Raw genomic sequence first — 17,599 nt, 5'->3', positions numbered from 1 at the left:
CTGTTCTGTGGGAGACAAAATCCTAACCTAGATACTTTGACTAAATGCAAATGGTTTCTGTTTTTGTAAGCATGTTCTTTAACTCAGTGTCCAGTGGCGAGCATTGACTTTACAAAGAATTTCATTCATCTAGTTATATGTTGGCGATGGGGAAATGACCTAGCAGACTGAATAGTGTTCCTGCTGGTAAATATGGGGCACGTACCTGGGGGGGAAAGGGTAAGGGGATGAGAGAGCGCAGACTTGAGGAAAGATCTTTTGCCCCCCACGATCTGTTTTCCACAAGTTATTGCTGAGATTTCCTGCCCAGCTTAAGTCACGATGCCGAACACCACAACTTTGTTTACTCAGGTTCCTGTTGTAAAACTTTAAGATTAAACAGTGTTTGCTATAAAAGTATTCATTTAAATAAGAATAAGCTAATGCCCTTTGTTGCAGTGTTTAAGCTGCAGTCTATTTTTTGTTACATAAAGTAAAACAAGGATCATCAATACATTTTATAAGGATGTTAAGAGAACCCCTCTACCAGAGTTGCTAAGCTAAAGTGGGTGTTTAAGAGTTTTTTAAAAAGTAGGTTTCAGTTTGTTTTGTGTTCATTAAACTGTGAGGTTTCATGGCAAGCTTCAGAAGCCTTATTCAGATATAAAGTTGAAGCTTTGTTGGCCTTTGTTAAATTTATTACTTAAGAGCTTTTAAAAAATCACAATAAGATGAAAGGCATTTTTCATTTATCTATGAAGACCAATGGATACTGCTGGTATTGGTGTTTAATTTTTTAATTTTTCTTATGATATGTATTTAGCTCACAGATTACATGTTCTTTTCAGACACTCATTCTGGATAGTGATTTCCATGTTTTTGATTCCCATGAAAATGTGTGGTCATTTGTTTATGAATGGGTTCATAAAGAAACTTGTATTCATTCCAGAAGTGTTCAGGTAGAAATGAGTGTTGGTTGTGTAAAATAACAAAAACACACCTTGTCTCTCAGGACCAATTTACAGGTTACTTGCAATGGGGGAAATAAACATTTCTGTATCATGTTAAGAGTTAAAACAAGCACTCCGTAGCCAGCACCAGGAAGAGCTGTTAGAACCGTTTCGGAGGAGCTTTAGAAGTTGATATAGCTGCAGTGTGAACTGAAATATCTTTACATGTCATTCACCTTCTGGAACATCAGTTTATCCTGTAGGAATTTTGCCCATTGGGAGCAGATATTTCAGATAACGGTGTTGCAAAATGAACAACTAATTGACTGGTTTCCTTTCACTCCATAATGCTGTCACTTGCTCTCTGAACTCAGCAGAAATGCATATTTTGAAAGAATGGATGTGTTTTGACATAACACTAAACTATGGTTTATTGCCACATGAACGGTTCTCATGCAATCCCTTCTCCTTCAGCAAGGTGGCTGTGAGGAGATTGGAAGCATTTCCTTCCATTTTCCAGTACCTGCAGTTTATTGTTATGTTCAGAACAGAACTGTGGTTTGTTTAACCATGGTTTTACGAAACAATTCAACTTCCAAACTGTGGTTCAAAATCCTGGCTTGTTCAGATAAGCTGCATTTAAAACTAATCACAGTTCCCAATTTGGACATAGCACAAACCTTGGTTAGTTGCAAATGAAAGAGGGATGAGGGAAGCAGTCAATGTATGTCATGTTATGTTATGGTTTATTGTTACACCTGAACATAGTCATTGTTCAGAACTTGTTTAAAGATAGCAGTGCAAAATTCACACATTACCAAAACAATTGCCTTCAGCTAGTTTTCTTGACACTTTTCTGTACAAAAGAACAGAAGCAAATTCAATTGTTTTTATTTAATATGTCTAACTGGTTGTATGCTGCACTGTTTTCCTGAATTGTCGTTTGAATACTAGAATGTCTAAAGCCATTGTTTTCATCCCTGTTTGTCTACCATTATTTAACAATAAATGGACATGCAAGATTATTTCACATGATATTAGAAATGTGGTGGTGGTTTTCAAATATTCAAGTGGCCAGCTGATCATTCAAACACCAAGTTGCAGTGTGCTATTTCATAAAGTAATCCTGTAAATCTACTTTTACATGGATGTGTAGAACATTTGCAACTAGTCTTGGGGCCTGACAAATAATTGCTTACTTGATTTTGATGGGTGTAAGCCCACTTCAAAGAAAGTTAATTGAAAGTGGAATTTCATTAGCCCAGTATTCCTCATTATTTCTGAGTAGCAAAGAGAAATTATGCTCAATGATTAATCACACCATTTGAAGGAACAAATGTGTTTCTGTACAGAATATTTCTGTAATAATTTCTGTAAGCCCTGATTTTTTTTAAAAAAAAAGGGTAGTTATTTTTAAATGCAAATACTTAAGTAAGTTTTTTGCTGATACTTTATGAGTCATAGTTTGGTTCTTGTAATAAACTTGTAATCAACTGATGGCTGGTAGTCCTGTTAATAAATAGCTGCTTTCCAGACTGGTATTCAAGATGGGTGTTAGAGATGTTAAAGATTTCTGCCTCCCCCCCCCCTTTTGTAGTCCAGCTTTGGCCATTGTGTATTAAAGCCAGGGTGTACACTCTCTGTTTTAAGTCCATAGCAAAGAAACTGTACTTATAGTAATTGGTCTTGGGTTCAACTAGCCTGCTTCTAAACATGTTAACTAAGCAGCCATTGGTTACCTCACTTTGATGGGTTGTCAGTGTCCTCTGAGAACTTGAAATTAGCAAAGGAAAAGGTTGAAACAGTGGCATTGTGCATCCTCCAAAGACATAGGACTAATGCAAGCAGTATTGTGTCTGCTACTTACAATATAATAATAATTAGGAGGACCTACAAGTAGCCTTCTGAAAACAGGACTATTCTTACAAGATGGATAGTTCAGATTTCAAAACTAGCAGAATTCTGCAGTAGCTCTCTTTCGACTTTCCACAGAAAGATGGAGAGCTGGTGTCTAGAATGATTTGAGTAGCGGAGGATTAATTATAAGGCTAATTATTCTGTGGTGTAGGGCGGAGCTTTCCAAACTTTTCATGTTGGTGACACATTTTTTAGACCTGCATCATTTCGCGACACGGTAATTCAGTTTTACTAGCAAAACTGGAGGTTAAACTAACCCCTTTCCAGTCCTGGGAGGAGCACGGGGAGCGTTTGCACGACACACCTACACACTGCAGGTGACACATTAAAGCAGGCATCCCCAAACTTCGGCCCTCCAGATGTTTTGGACTACAAATCCCATCTTCCCCGGCCACTGGTCCTGTTAGCTAGGGATCATGGGAGTTGTAGGCCAAAACATCTGGAGGGCCGCAGTTTGGGGATGCCTGCATTAAAGTGTCGCAACACACAGTTTGGAAACCTCTGGTGTAGGGGTTCAACCAAAATTGAACCTCCGCTATGGTGTATCTGTGTTTCTCCAGTTTGGGAAAATGTGAGGTTTCTTAAGCCTGTTTACTCTATTGTAAAGGAGAGGGGTTAGTACCTGTATTTAGATCCAGCCTACTCTAAATACAGCCATTCACAGATTTGGGATGCACTTGGATTACTGTATCTGTCACACCACAAAAATTTCCAGCCACTTTTTGATTTGGTACCACAGAATCAGGGCTATTCTCATAACACCTAAATAAACCCACAGAGTTTAGGTTCATTGAAGGAAGCCACCAACTGTCCATCTTTGGGGAGAACTGTATGTTTATTCATTTCAAGAACAGAAGATAAAATGTTACTGTTGGGCCTTGTTTGTTTTATATTCATTGATTTTATTGTTTTTATATAATATATTTAAACTGGTTCTGCAAGTTTGGGGTAGGATAGTGTGAATCTACCCTGATTCTCTCTGAAACAGCTGTCCCCTCCCCATCCCAGAAGCTTGATTGAGGGTGGCTTTATATAGAGACTGCATAAGTATTTCAAATGATTAGAATCCAAGTCTGGGCAAAGCTCATAAAATGTACAATTCCTTAGACCCGCATCCAAAGGTTTCCAAAGTTGCCTCTTTGCAAGTGCCCTGTGCAACACAACAGGTCACCAAAATTCAGGACAACTTCAGGAACACCCTTTAAACTTAGCATGAGAAGCTGTTGCGTATGTATGTGCAAGAAATCTGGGTATGTGCAAACATGCTCTTGTTGGGACTCTGGTCTTAAGTTCCAGCATCAGATTTTTAGAGACTACCAGTGCCTTTGACATATCTACCCCTGCTTTATATGATCATTCAGGCCAAAAGGCCTCAATAAATTGCCTATTTTTGCTGCATGTTAGTACTGCTGGGGGCAGGCCAGAGGAATAAGGGATGGGATTTCTCAATCAACCAGCAAGCCCGAGAGTGCATGGCTGGTGAGCTTGTTGGCTTACAAGTTGCAGAGGCTGGAGGCAATGGTGGTGAGATTCCAGCCATGATGTTCTGATTCTCTGCAGCAGCCTGATTCCACCTTGTAGAGAAGAGAAATAACTCAAAGCTCTGATGTTCTTTTAAAAGGCAAGCAATATAAGGTGGTTCTCTTCTTGTCTTCCATAGAGTTTACAGATGCTTCCTCAACAGCGGAAGGCCATAGCAAAATTTAAAGAGCCCTCTGATGCTTTGAAATTTCAACAGAAGTTTCACAGGTAAATATTAATTCTAATTCTAATTTTGTCATATCTAAAATATCCTAGACGCATTCTACTCAAACCACTATACAAGATATAAAAAAATTCCTTCCAGCAGCACCTTAAAGACCAACTAAGTTTTTATTTTGGTATGAGCTTTCGTGTGCATGCACACTTCTTCAGATAAGTATCTGAAGAATAAGTATCTGAAGATAAGGTATCTGAAGAAGTGTGCATGCACACGAAAGCTCATACCAAAATAAAAACTTAGTTGGTCTTTAAGGTGCTGCTGGAAGGAATTTTTTTATTTTGTTTCGACTACGTCAGACCAACACGGCTACCTACCTGTCACTATACAAGAGCCTTTTGTCTTCTTAAAGAGATGAGAATTGTTTCTCTTAAGCCATGTCCTCCTTTGGGACTTCCAACAGGCCATTGAGAGACGCAAGATACTGAATTAGGTAAGTCTTTAGTCTGATCCAGTAGGGCTGTTCTAATGTTACATTTATGATCATACACAAATATTTAATCCCCTGTTTCTTCTCCTCTTTGTGGGCCTTCCACACAGCTAAACCAGTTTCCCATGATGTCTGGCCTGGAAACCTATAGTGCAAGCAGCACTTAAACCACACTTTCCCTATTTGGATGTCACAGGAAACTTGATTAACAAGCCCTGAAGTCAGGCGCCTAAATGGGGGGCAAGGAGGGAGGACCTGGCTTGCATGTCATTCAGTAAACCATGCATTATTAGACTGACATGGTTATGTTTGAAACATGTCTTGGACTTGTGATAAAAATGTGCAGAAAGTAAGGTTCCTTAGTTTCACTTAATGGTATAAGCTATTGTGCTCTTTGTAGAAAACGTGTTCCTTGACCATTGTCTGTTGACCTTCTTCTTAGGCATATGATAGATTTGTCGCACATCAACGTGGCACTGATAGTGGAGTGACCTGCTGAACGCAACAGGTCTGTTCTTCTACGTGTAGCTTCCTTTGAAGGAAGTCGCAAGGCAGGATCTCCTCGTGATCTCCCATGCCAGCTTTGCAGTGCCCCCCTGAAACTTCAGACTACTCTATGACACTACAGACAGCAGCAGCTTTACTGCAGTGGAAGCTAGAGTTAACAAGGATCCAGAAATGGAGAGTTTTGTATTGGCTTTCTTTTACCGTGTCGACACATGGAGCTATAGGTCTCGTGTCCTTGTGCACAAATGTGTGTACACGGGTGTTTTTTTCAAGAAATGTACTATGTGATCACAGTGACTCAGATTGAAAGAACACTAACTTTGAAAAAATTTATGCTTCTTCATAGCAAAGAATATTTGATAATGGTTGCTCTTATCTTCCAATGTGGGGTGTTGGAATGAGATGGTGTCCATACCTATCTGAATTTTTTTTTAGCTAAGTAGATAGAATAAAACAGGGGCTGTGTAATTTGTTGGTATTTTTCCAAGAGTTCATTCTTGAAAGTTCTTATTCCCAGTGAGGTGAAGCCAACAATATGAAGTACTGTGCATGCTCTCAACCTTTTCCCTTTCCCAACATCACCTTGTAGGAATAACCTTCCTCTTTTCTTCTCCTGGCTTAACAAGTCTCTCCTTCCCAGAGTATCTGAAAGGCAGGGCTATTAGCATTCTTTTATTATATCTTAGATTGCCTTCAAAGGCGATTGCAGGATGTCAGGGTGGGGGTGGGAACCTGTACATGTTTACATTCAATATACAGTAACACTAGTAGTAGTATTCAATGAAACAAGATTAATTCCTGGCAGGTTGTTACGAATAGTACCATTATTTTGATTAGCATCTTTCCTTGAGATTTTCTTGGTATAATAATTTTCAGCAAAGACTGCATAATGGCAGAGGCTGTCAAATTGTACAAGCTGAACTTACAAAGACTTTTTATTCCATGGGATGCCAGGATGGTCTAAAAATTATGTGCAGACTTCAAGGAAACTGTGTTTTATGTAGGAAGTAAAGCTTTGCATTGTATCCTGCTTGTTTCTTCCAAAGGAAGGGATCTTTTTGTTACCGAAAGCTCCTTTGTACCCAGATATCGTTTGGGGAGAGAGAGAGAGCTTCCTTAATTTTAGAAATATTTTTCAGTGCTAATATATTAGGCAACTGCCGGAATGGCAAAATTACAGATAATAATCTGTAATTAGAAAGCAACTACAAGCATTTTGTGTGTGTGTGTGCGTGCGTGCGTGCGTGCGTGTTGGCTAGAATAAAAACGTTAGAGCAGGAGAAAGAATTACCATTTAAAAATATTATTTAAGGCTTGCATTTTATGTGAAATTATGAATGGTTTGTTTTTAAAAAAACCAAACTCTATATATACAGGTAGGGTTATAAAAACTGAATTCCGAATTAAGATGAAGCAATTAAGCTATAAATATTGTCATGTCGTTTAAAGGCAAAATTGCTTTCTTTCCCCTCTGGAAATATTGCAGGAGTAGCTTAATTAGGGTGCTGTAGTAGTAAAAGTTTGATCATTTTAATTGTGTTTTTAATGACTAGCTAGTAAGCACCCTCCTGCTCCATAGAGCCATGCTGTGGGGGTGAGTTTTGTTGTCCTTTCCTGTCTTATGCTTTTCATTTTTGCTTCTTAGTCTTAGTTCATGATGGATGGCTTAGTTCCCCTCTGCTCAAGAGCCCTTCAAAGGTTTACAAGTATCAAGCATTGTTCATAACTGAACGGTCTGTACTTACCTCCCAAGTCAGCGCTGGTCCTTGTGCAGATGCTAAGCCTGCCTTTTAGGGATGATTTAAAAACTATTCACAAAGCTTGGATCTTCATTGCACTGTGCAGCTACAGCTTCTCAGTAACGAATAATAGTCAAGGTGATGGTTGAACTGCATGGAATGTGGGCAACTTTAATGAGCCGAGCTCTGTAGTGAGCAAGACTTCGTTGGTTTGGCTTTGTATATGTGCGGATTTCATGGTGCCTAAGGAGCAAGCTTACAGTTCAGATCTGCTGGTGTCAGTGGGACTTGCGCTTAAGGGAATTCTGAGGTTTTGTTGTTCTTCGACTGTTTACAGGTTTCAGACCTCTCTGTCCATGGGAAATAGACTGTGGTATGGCATTTAATGTGGTTTGTGCTTTTGTCTGAGTAAAGTGTAGACACATTTGTCTGACCTCATCTGTTACAGGCTGTGTATGCTGTGTGTGTGTGTGTGTGTGTGTGTGTGTGTGTGTGTACGTACGCGCACACAGCATTTCAACACAGGAATGTTCCTGTTTGGTTTTAGAAAGAGGGAGACGCGTGCAATTCTTTCCCCTAGCAGCGGAAAACCTGTGATCTGGGTGGCAGGCACCCAGCCTCTGGGTTGAATTATCATTAAGATAGTACTGTATAATAATATATCTAGATTGGTTAATGCTCACTTGGAACCAGATGTATTGGCAGGATCACAGTGTGGCTTTTCTTTTCTTTTTTCCCCCTTTCCTTTTCTGTTTTTTGACGTGCTATCCACAAAAGCAAAATCACAGTTAAGAACAGGAGGCCCTGCCCTTTGTACAAAGTTTCCCCAGTTTTTTTTTGTAGAAGATCTGTTGCAACCATTATCTTGTTCTTTCTGTATCATGCATTTGAAATAAGATGTGAAATGCAACAATTGCATTTAATGTATTATGTAAATAAGGGACTTTTAAACAAATTGTAAATGAAGCTCTTCCTGCGCTTGCAAATTCAGCCACATCAAAGCTTATTTGGTGGGCCGGGAGTGTTGTTGTCTTATTGAAGTTGAGTGGAAGAAGTTCCATAAATGTTCTTTTTTTGGTGTAACTCTTCAACTTTTTTTTATAAAGATGCTAGTAAGTCAATACATATATCCTGACCTGTGTATTATTTGTCCATAAACTTTCAGAAACCTGGAATGGATATTTAGCCAGTGAATACGATCAGTGGAATATTTTTTCCCCCTCGTTTTTTTTCTTTTCACTTAAGTTTGCAACATTTCCTTGTATACTTCAACTCATGTCCTTTTTAGCAAAAAGGTGCAGCCAACTTACATGTAATACAGGAATAGAAATTATGGTTTTATAGCAATGAACAATACGGCAAATAAGCTAAATGGGAAATAGAGTATCTGTCATTTTTATAGGGGTTTGTGTGTTTTTAATTTGGGCAAGGGAGCTTTTTAGGTTTGGTAACCTTAATTTATGAAATATATTTACCTGCTGGATAATAGTGTTTCTATCAAGACTGTGAAATGGAGGTTGTTTACTTCATTCTCATGATGCAGACGAGTCATGGGAACTCGCACCAATCCTCCCTGTATCAGTATTGTGGTTTAACACGCCTTCAAACTATCAAAAGAGTTTTTGTTATAATGTTGAGCATAAAGGAGAGGTGCTCAACTTAAGTGAGTTTATAAATAGCGCCCCCCCCCCCCCTAGTGCTAGGACCTTGAACTATAGAGGCTAAACAAAGTTTCATTAGCTAGGGAACAATATATAAAATATATGTTTCTGCGATCTACAACCCACATCACAATAGATTTTTTGAATAGTTCTAATGTCCCACGGACCAAAAAGAAGGAGGAGGAATAACTTGCCTCTGACTTCCATTCCCTTGGTCAGAGATGAGGAATCTTTGTTTCTCCATATGTTGCTGGACTACAACTCCCATCATCCCTCACCATTAGCCATGCTGGCTGAGGCCAATGGGAGTTGGAGTCAAACAACATCTGGCAGGCCCCAGGGTCCCAATCCTTGCCCTTGGTGGTATAATACCACAAAAGATATGGCAAGTCTCAATCACTAATGAAGAGAATTAGGGTGAGTTTATATGATCATTTATATGGAGAAATGTTGGCATGAGATGACATTTCCCCTTCATTCTTTGTTGGTTGGTTGTTCCTATCATGAGCCCCACATGGGGAAATCAGGAGGGAGCACATTGTTTGCAGCTGATCTTTCATGGTACTATGTGTCATTACCATGGGAACATGTACCCAAAGCGGCCAACGCTAAAGAAATGAAGAATTAATGTCACCTTGTGGTGATAATTTTCCCGGTAAGAATTGATACTGAAAACTTGCTCTTTCTAGTTTCACCACATTTTACTTGTGGCTTTTAGCTGCAACTTAAACAGCATTGACAGCCAGTTTCCCAAAGATCTAGCCTGACATTTTTAGCTGGCATCAGATGGCAGTCAGTAGACCCATGGGGTACACTTTAGATACTAGCTCAGTACTAAATACTTTAGCGTCATTATTTTTTTGCTACGCTTCCTTTCCAAATTCCACCATTATATTCTTCATCTGGAGAACCTTGTAACTTGCCAGCACTTCCCAAGAATCTTTTCGCTAGCATGTGGAAAGGGAATGAGATGTGCTTCCTTAACCCTCGTCTTTCCTGGGTAGGTTCATAGTCCCATGGATGTTATACAGGCGTCTCCCCACTTAATGCAGGGGTTACGTCCCCAGGTACTGTGTGTATATGTGAAATCGTGTATGGTTGGGGGGGGGGGAACACCACCTATAAAGCCTGTAAACATCCTCTAAACCTCTGGAAACCCCTTTAGAAAACCAGCAGCACATAGCGAAAACTCTGCCAAAGACCTGCAAACCCTACCACAGTCGCTCCGTCCTTTCTCAAATTCCAACTCCCCACAGGCCTCAAAGGTCAGCGCAAAGGCTCCTGGAATAGCTAGCTGTTTTCCCCACTCTTTGTGCGCCATTTTTGCAGTTTCCACTGTCTTTGGGGGCAGCTTCTGCGCCTTTTTTCCAGTTTAAATCAGTTTAGTTTCTTATTTCCCAGTGTTGCGCATATACCCAGTCGCACGTGAGTCCGATGAGCATAAGTGGGGAGACGCCCGTATTGCCCTGTTCCATTGGCCTTCCATTACATGAGCTCTTACGCAAAGTCTTTTAAGTTACTGGCCTCTCGTACCTCACTGATGGGCAACCCTTTCTTGTGTCTTTCTTTGATCACTTGCTTATATAACCTGTCTTACTGTCTTCTTAGCTTTATTTTGCAGCAGCAATTTTGGACAAAATGAAGATTGCTTTAAGAGACAACCGAGGGTTACAATTAGGTTTTTAAGCCATAGGGTACCTCTAGACTCCTGACTTGTTGAGGGCTTACCTGTGGAATGTCACGTTAGCGTCGCTCTTTATATATCAGGATGGATTTATAATCCCAATACTGTAAGAGGATTATTGCAGTAGTATTAAATCCTAAGGATTTTACGTAAGGTTTTTTTAATAACCTATTTAATCTTTTTTTAAAAAAAAACGAGCTCGTTTAGCTACCTGTATAAGCCTGGAGGGCTTATTTACATACCACTGATTCACATTGAATCTCATGTATACCAGCTTCTGGTATTTATACTTCTGTTTGGGGAGAATTTTCCTTGGGGTGGGGGATATTCAGCGGGTTTATTCCATGCTCACCTTTGGGAGAAGTGTCACTTTTCATGTTACACGAAAGTTTTGTGTAGAAGGTCAACTTTTTAAAGAAATAACAATAATAATGAATTGCCTCTCTTCCTCAGTGGGTTGGATGTAGATCCGATAAAAAGAAGGCAACCTGTGAACACTTGCTGGTTTTTCAGAAGGTCATTGTTAGAGGTTATTAGCACATACTGACAAACTGGGAAGCTAAATCCATAAAACCCAATTAAATGGAGCATCTAGCAGGGTTTTTTTTAATAATGAGTTAAAGTAGGAATGTTATCTGTTCATTCGGTGAGGATCACTGTTAACTCTCAAATTGTATCATATTTATCTGTTAACTCTTAAATTGTATCAGATTTATCTGATTATTTGTGCCTCTTAACTCTGGCGTAGCAATTTTTCTTTCTCTGATTTCTGCGTAACTACAAATAAATACAACTTTTGTTTTAAATAACCAGATTACTTTCTTCACAGGGATAGGGCACTGGGGAGTTGATTCCTGCCCCCCACCCCCGAGCTTGACCTGGAAATAAATATATTTCTTTTTACAGATACAACTGATGCATTAAACACTTTTCATTCACAGCAAACCTTTGGGCTAATGTATCTTATGCTGTCTTAAGCTTTTTAAAAAACATTATAATAGTTTAGATTTTGGTCCATGCCTGGGTTGACTTTTTATACTGTAGCACTTTTCAATTCCAATTCACAAAATGCTTTATAGTTCTTAACTCATTGACCCTCAATAATAATACCCCAAGCAATAAAGCGGCCTTTGTGAGGCTATTTCCACAGAGGTAGTAGTGTTAATCTGCTGTAGAAAGTAACAAAGAGGCTTGTAGCACCTTAAATATAACATTTGGAAATATTAGACATGTGCCCAAGGCCATCCAGTTAGCTAAATCTCATAAGGGGGTGTCATCTCAAATGTAGAAAATGTAACTTGAAAAAAGAGACATTGCACATACTTTTGTAAACCAAGAACTCTTTAATAAAAAATATGTTAAACTACAGAAAAATTTTAAAAGGAGGGTGTCATCCTTTTGGGCCATGACATTCCACTGTCCAACGCTGATTTACTACGTTCCCATATAGCTACTTAAGAAGATAACTACATCCCTCTTTGCTGTCGTCTAGTTCCACGGCTCTTCTTCCTCGTTAGGTGGCCAATAAGTTGAACACAATTAGTTTTCCTCCTCCTGGACCATTGCAGATCCAAGAAACTTATTTAAGTTCTTGGAACACCTGCTTGTGTGAGAGCACAGGGTGTGGAGTGATTCGGGAAGGTGTCAGTGTAATTCTCCTGACACACACACACACAGACCCCTGCCAGTTGCTATGACTATCCTATAGCCATACCATTCAGCTCAAGACAAAGGTTCTCCTACGCCTCATGTTGAAGTATTGTGCCTGTTGGTTGGTATTCCTGTTTCCAACATGGCAGCCTTGCACATTGCCTTTTGCAAGGAGAACAGGAGAGGCATTCCACACCCAGCTTGCAACATACGGAACAAATAGAACTCCACCTAAATCAAAAGCTTAAATTGGAGAAGGGCCAGCGGTGTTCTGCTCTCTGCTTAGGGCACTGCTGGGGAACTATTGGCCCCAGTTCTTGGAGTCCAGCTCCCATCAGCCCCAACAAACATGGATTCTGGTCAGGGTTGATTGGAGCTGTAGTGCAACAACATCTGCAGGGCCCACAGGTTCTCCGCTCTGGAGGATCCCCATCTTTGGGCCTTCCTCTGCCATGGAAGTGAACTTCATTGAACCCCAAGAGTCCTCTTGGCTTCAGGAACCCCAAGCACAAGATTCTCAGGCCCCTCCAGCCATTGCTGAGCCACTATTTTTGAATCCATTTGGCCAATTCACTAACAAGGCACTTTGTAGCAATAGATGGAAAAGAGGCGTTTCCACATCCCTTTGAATAATAATAATAATTATTATTATTATATTTATTATTTATACCCCACCCATCTGGCTGGGTTTCCCCAGCAACTCTGGGCGGCTCCCAACAGAATATTAAAAACACGATAAAACATCAAACATTAAAAACTTCCCTAAACAGGGCTGCCTTCAGATGTCTTCTAAAAGTCAGATAGTTGTTTATTTCCCTGACATCTGATGGGAGGGCGTTCTACAGGGCAGGGGCCACTACTGATATTAAAATATCATTTTCATGTTTGCAGGTGCTTTAGCTGCTTCCGAGGTGCAACTAATCTTTTTCTTTACAGGTTTCCTTCTTTTTAGGAACAATGTTCATTGCAGAAAACGGGGGGATATATGATTTAACCATTCCACTTATATGCCTTCCTTACCCGTACAGGAGAGTGGTATCTTTGGCAGGCCTGGGAGAACGAAGAGTTATTAACCTTTTACTCCCCTTCTTCCTTTTTGCAGGCTCTCCTAATTCTCTCTGAATTCAGTGGTAGGAGTAGCTCTATAACATTTCTCACGTAGTAATAGTGTTAACCTTTTGAGCCATTTATTATGGTTGCTGTGGTGTGATCCTATCCTGTAACTTCGTGAAATACTGTATACAGCTTGAACACAAGAAGCAATGCCGTTCAGACTTGTATTTCTCTGATATGGACTGTGTTTATTAGGATAAATGCAAGAGACAGCTCTGACATGATAGTGACTTCAAGGGATGGGGTGGAGGGCTGCTTCTCGCCTCCTCATGTTCTCTACAGAATGAACAACCCAAGTTATTTTGAAGCTCATTTTGTTACATGTGATCTTGTGTGCATTTTTGCTTCAAAATTCCTTCATGCCTTGGAAGATTTCTCTGGAGGTTGTAAATTGATATGAATGTAAAAATGCATGACTTTTCAGAAATGATCAGTGTAAAAAAAATAGAAAAGATTGGATTCCGGATTTCAGCTGTCCTGCGGTTAAAACACATCCAAATGTAATTGAAATGTGCAAATAAAAGTCCTTTCATTGTACCTTGTTATTGTGCACAGTGGTTTATTTGACACACAGTAAAACTATTTTCTAATGTGAATGCAGTTTTTCGCAGTACAGTGGTACCTCCGGTTATGGACGGGATCCGTTCTGGAGCTGCAGTCGGATCCCGAGGTTTCCGCAACCGGAGGTGCCTCTTCTGCGAATGCCCGCGGCACGATAGAGCACTTCTGCACATGTGCAAGCAGCGAAACCTGGAAAAAATACTTCTGTGTTTGCCGCTTTCGCAACCCGAAGCTTACGTTACCCGAGGGTAACATAAACCGAGGTTCTACTGTATCTTAGAAGCAAGCTCTGCTTGCCATAGTTCAAGGGCTTAGGGCAGCTTATCCTGTACTGACCTGACCCCACAATAACCCTGTGAGGTAGAAAAACACTTGACTAAATGAGGTGAATATGACTTTGCTGTCGTGAGAGAGAAATTAGTCAAGATGGACATCCAGCCAAATCAAGCCCTCCATCATTTTAGCTTCACTGCTGCCACCAAGTGAATATATATATATATATTGTTCCTTGGTTGCCTCCAATAAACAGCCCTTTAACCTCCTGGGCTTTAACTGACCCCGCCTACTCCCTGCTGCAAGTTGGCCTATTTCTTCCCTATCACAAGTGGCTTTGAAGAGAGGGCATCATACTAAGAATTAAGGACAGGGTGCCTCTGAGCATATGCTCAGCCCTGGAAACAGCTCCACTCCTGGACACCCCCCCCCCGCATTCCTTGTTTCCGAAGCCTAATTTAGGATGTGGTGGCTTTCGGTGGTAGGTATCTGGGAGTCAGAAACTCCTGCAGATCTACTGCAATCCCCCGCGGTAGATCCCAATCTACAGTACCTTTTTTGCCCATCCCTGCAATTGGTTTGGCAATATTATTGGTGGTTTTACCAGAGTGTCTCCACTAGGTGGCAGCAGAACTTGGCAGTTGTACTGTAAGAAGAAAGTTTGCAAGATTTCACAGGTCCCTAAACCTTTTAGCTTGTGGCTGGCTCATACACTTAAAAGCAACTCACACCTACAATATGTGTGAACCATATTTGAAGGAGATAGCTCTCCCAGTCTGCTTTTTTTCCCTGCAATTGTTTTTTAGATGCTTTGATTGTTTTATCCCCAGTGTGAGTGTGAGAGCCAGTGTGGTGTAGTGGTTAAGAGTGGTAGACTCTAATCTGGGGAACCGGGTTCACGTCTCCGCTCCTCCACATGCAGCTGCTGGGTGACCTTGGGCTAGTCACACACTCTCAGCCCCACTCACCTCACAGAGTGTTTGTTGTGGGGGAGGACGGGAAAGGAGAATGTTAGCCACTTTGAGACTCCTTAGGGTAGTGATAAAGCGGGATATAAAATCCAAACTACTACTACTATTCTTCTTCTTCTTCTTCTTCTTCTTCTTCTTCTTCTTCTTCTTCTTCTTCTTCTTCTTCTTCTTCTTCTTCTGGTTTGCTACTCTGGGCTCCTTTGTGAGGAAGGGCGGGATCTGAATTTAATGATGATGGTGATGATGATATAAACACCTTAAATTGTTCAATCCCTACCCACAAGCTAATTGATGAACCAAATTAAGATACAGTGGTGCCTCGCTTAACGAATGCCCTGCTTAACGAAAGTTTTTTTTGAGCGGAGGTTGCCTCGCTAGATGAATTCATTTTATGAAAAATTCGTCTAGCGAAACGCGGTTTCCCATAGGAATGCATTGAAATTTAATTAATGCGTTCCTATGGGCAATTTTTTTAAAAAAATTCAATGCATTCCTATGGGATTCGCTAGACGAATTTTTCGTTATAAGAAAAGACCCGTGGAACGAATTAAATTCGTCCAGCGAGGCACCACTGTACTTCTCTCTCCACGTTTACCATGGCCACATCCCCACCAGACATTTAAAGCACTACAATACAACTTTCCCTAGGCATGGCTTCCCCCAAAGAGCCTTGTGAGCTGTAGTTCATGGGTGCTGAGAGCCGTGGGGTGATCCTCATTCCCCTCACAAAGCTACAATTCCCAGAGCTCCCTGGGGAAGAGGTATTTATGGTTCTACCGCTCTGGGAACCGTACCTCAGTGAAGGGAATATCTAGCAACTCTCAGCGCCCTGAACAGACTAGGGGTGTGAGTTGGTGCCCAGAAACACGATGGCTAGGCCTGCATGTACTGTGAGCCCAAGAGAGGCCATGTTTTACCTAGGCAGAAAACAGAACCAGTGCTATGCAGTTAGAAACACACTTGTTTCTCCGTTGTGCGGATGCCCTTCAGAGGAAGCAAAGTCTGCCGTCCACCCCTGACGTTGGATGCCCAGCCATCACCCCCAAGAACCCCACAGGTGAGTGCAGTGCTTATCTCATGATAAAAAAAATCCCTACCTACACGCAGCAAATGATGGGTAGTTTTGCTAGGGATGGAGTGCTTGCGTTTCTCCTGCTGCTACATTAAAACACAGGGCCAACTTTTCTGTGCTAGTGAGAGAAAACCCACCCTCCAGCCAGTTCTTCGTAGCTATAGCTCCCCTTAATCGGGGGGAGTTTGTTCTCACAGTTCTTCATAAGCCCTTTCCTAAAGTAGCAACCTTTTAGGTTAGAGCAAGAGTCAGCAACCCTTTTCAGCCGTGGCCGGTCCACCATCCCTCAGAGCATGTGGTGGGCTGGACTATTTTTTTTGGGGGGGGATGAACGGATGCATTTTAAATAAAAGGACACATTCTACTCGTGTAAAAACACGCTGATTCCCGGACCATCCGCGGGCCGGATTGAGAAGGCCATTGGGCCGCATCCGGCCCACAGACCTTAGGTTGCCTACCCCTGGGTTAAGAGGAACAGACACCTAGTAAACTAGGAAATATGTCCTTTCTCTTTCCTCCTATTTGCAAAACAAAACCCCATCTTCCTGGCCCTGGCCCTGGCCCATGTGTCCCATTTAATCAACGACATCTCGAACGAGAAATCAGTTCCTCTCCTAGAGGGGGGTGGGTGGCTGCATCATGTCTCATCAGCCAAACCCTCAATCACTCTGTTTCGGTCAGCGGGTGGTCGGGGACCCTTGTTTTCATTTAAGATCCGTTTTTGGAGTGTCCATCATTTTTCTGCTGCTCCCTCCCTCTCCTTTCCCCACACCCCACCCCTGCACATATGGGCCCCCGGCCTCTCTCCTCCCCACTTTTGCCTGCATTTCTATGATTTTTATTCCTTTGAGTTTGTGACTAAAGTGGTCACAAGCACCTGAAAATTATAGCAGCTAAAAGGCCGTTATGGTTGCAAATGAGGCTGAATGATTATATACTTGCCAGCTGCTTAAGGTGAACTGATTGGACCTAATTGTCGAGAAATAATTACCTCCTCTTGAAAAAAAAGTATTATTATTATTATTATTTTTTAAAAAAGGCAAAATGGGCTCTCAAGCTGAATGCAACTGATGAAAGGGCTTCAGAAAGGGATGGAGGCCTGGAGAGGACACTCAGGCCAGGAGTGGTTTGGGGTGTCTACATTATGCTAGCTTCTCCCCTATGACTTAAGCTGGCTCCCAGGAGCTCCCTGGCACCTTAGGAGCTGGGTGTCATGCTGCTAAGCCAAGTCATTGGTCGTCCCACCCTTCCTGGGATATTCAATTAGTTAAACACACACACCCCTGGCAGCCCTCCCCTGATTCTCTAGTTGGTGCTTGGAATGATGTCAAAA

At 41.3% G+C, this 17,599-nt stretch overlaps 1 protein-coding gene across 1 annotated transcript in view; it reads left to right on the top strand.

Moving 5' to 3' along the window:
* Window positions 1-13,931, top strand: part of RBM33 (RNA binding motif protein 33) — a 94,259-nt gene extending 80,328 nt beyond the window's left edge. The window contains exons 18-19 of the mRNA XM_035130072.2: window positions 4,507-4,595; window positions 5,478-13,931. Coding sequence (XP_034985963.1) covers window positions 4,507-4,595; window positions 5,478-5,526 — 138 coding nt within the window. The 3' untranslated portion in view covers window positions 5,527-13,931. The remainder of the gene's footprint in view (window positions 1-4,506; window positions 4,596-5,477) is intronic.
* The last annotated feature ends 3,668 nt before the right edge of the window (window positions 13,932-17,599 follow it).

This window comes from Zootoca vivipara, chromosome 12 (genome assembly GCF_963506605.1).
Source record: "Zootoca vivipara chromosome 12, rZooViv1.1, whole genome shotgun sequence".
NCBI lineage: Eukaryota > Metazoa > Chordata > Lepidosauria > Squamata > Lacertidae > Zootoca > Zootoca vivipara.
The sequence above is the reverse complement of the archived record's forward strand: the minus strand, read 5'-3'. Positions and strand labels throughout refer to the sequence as shown.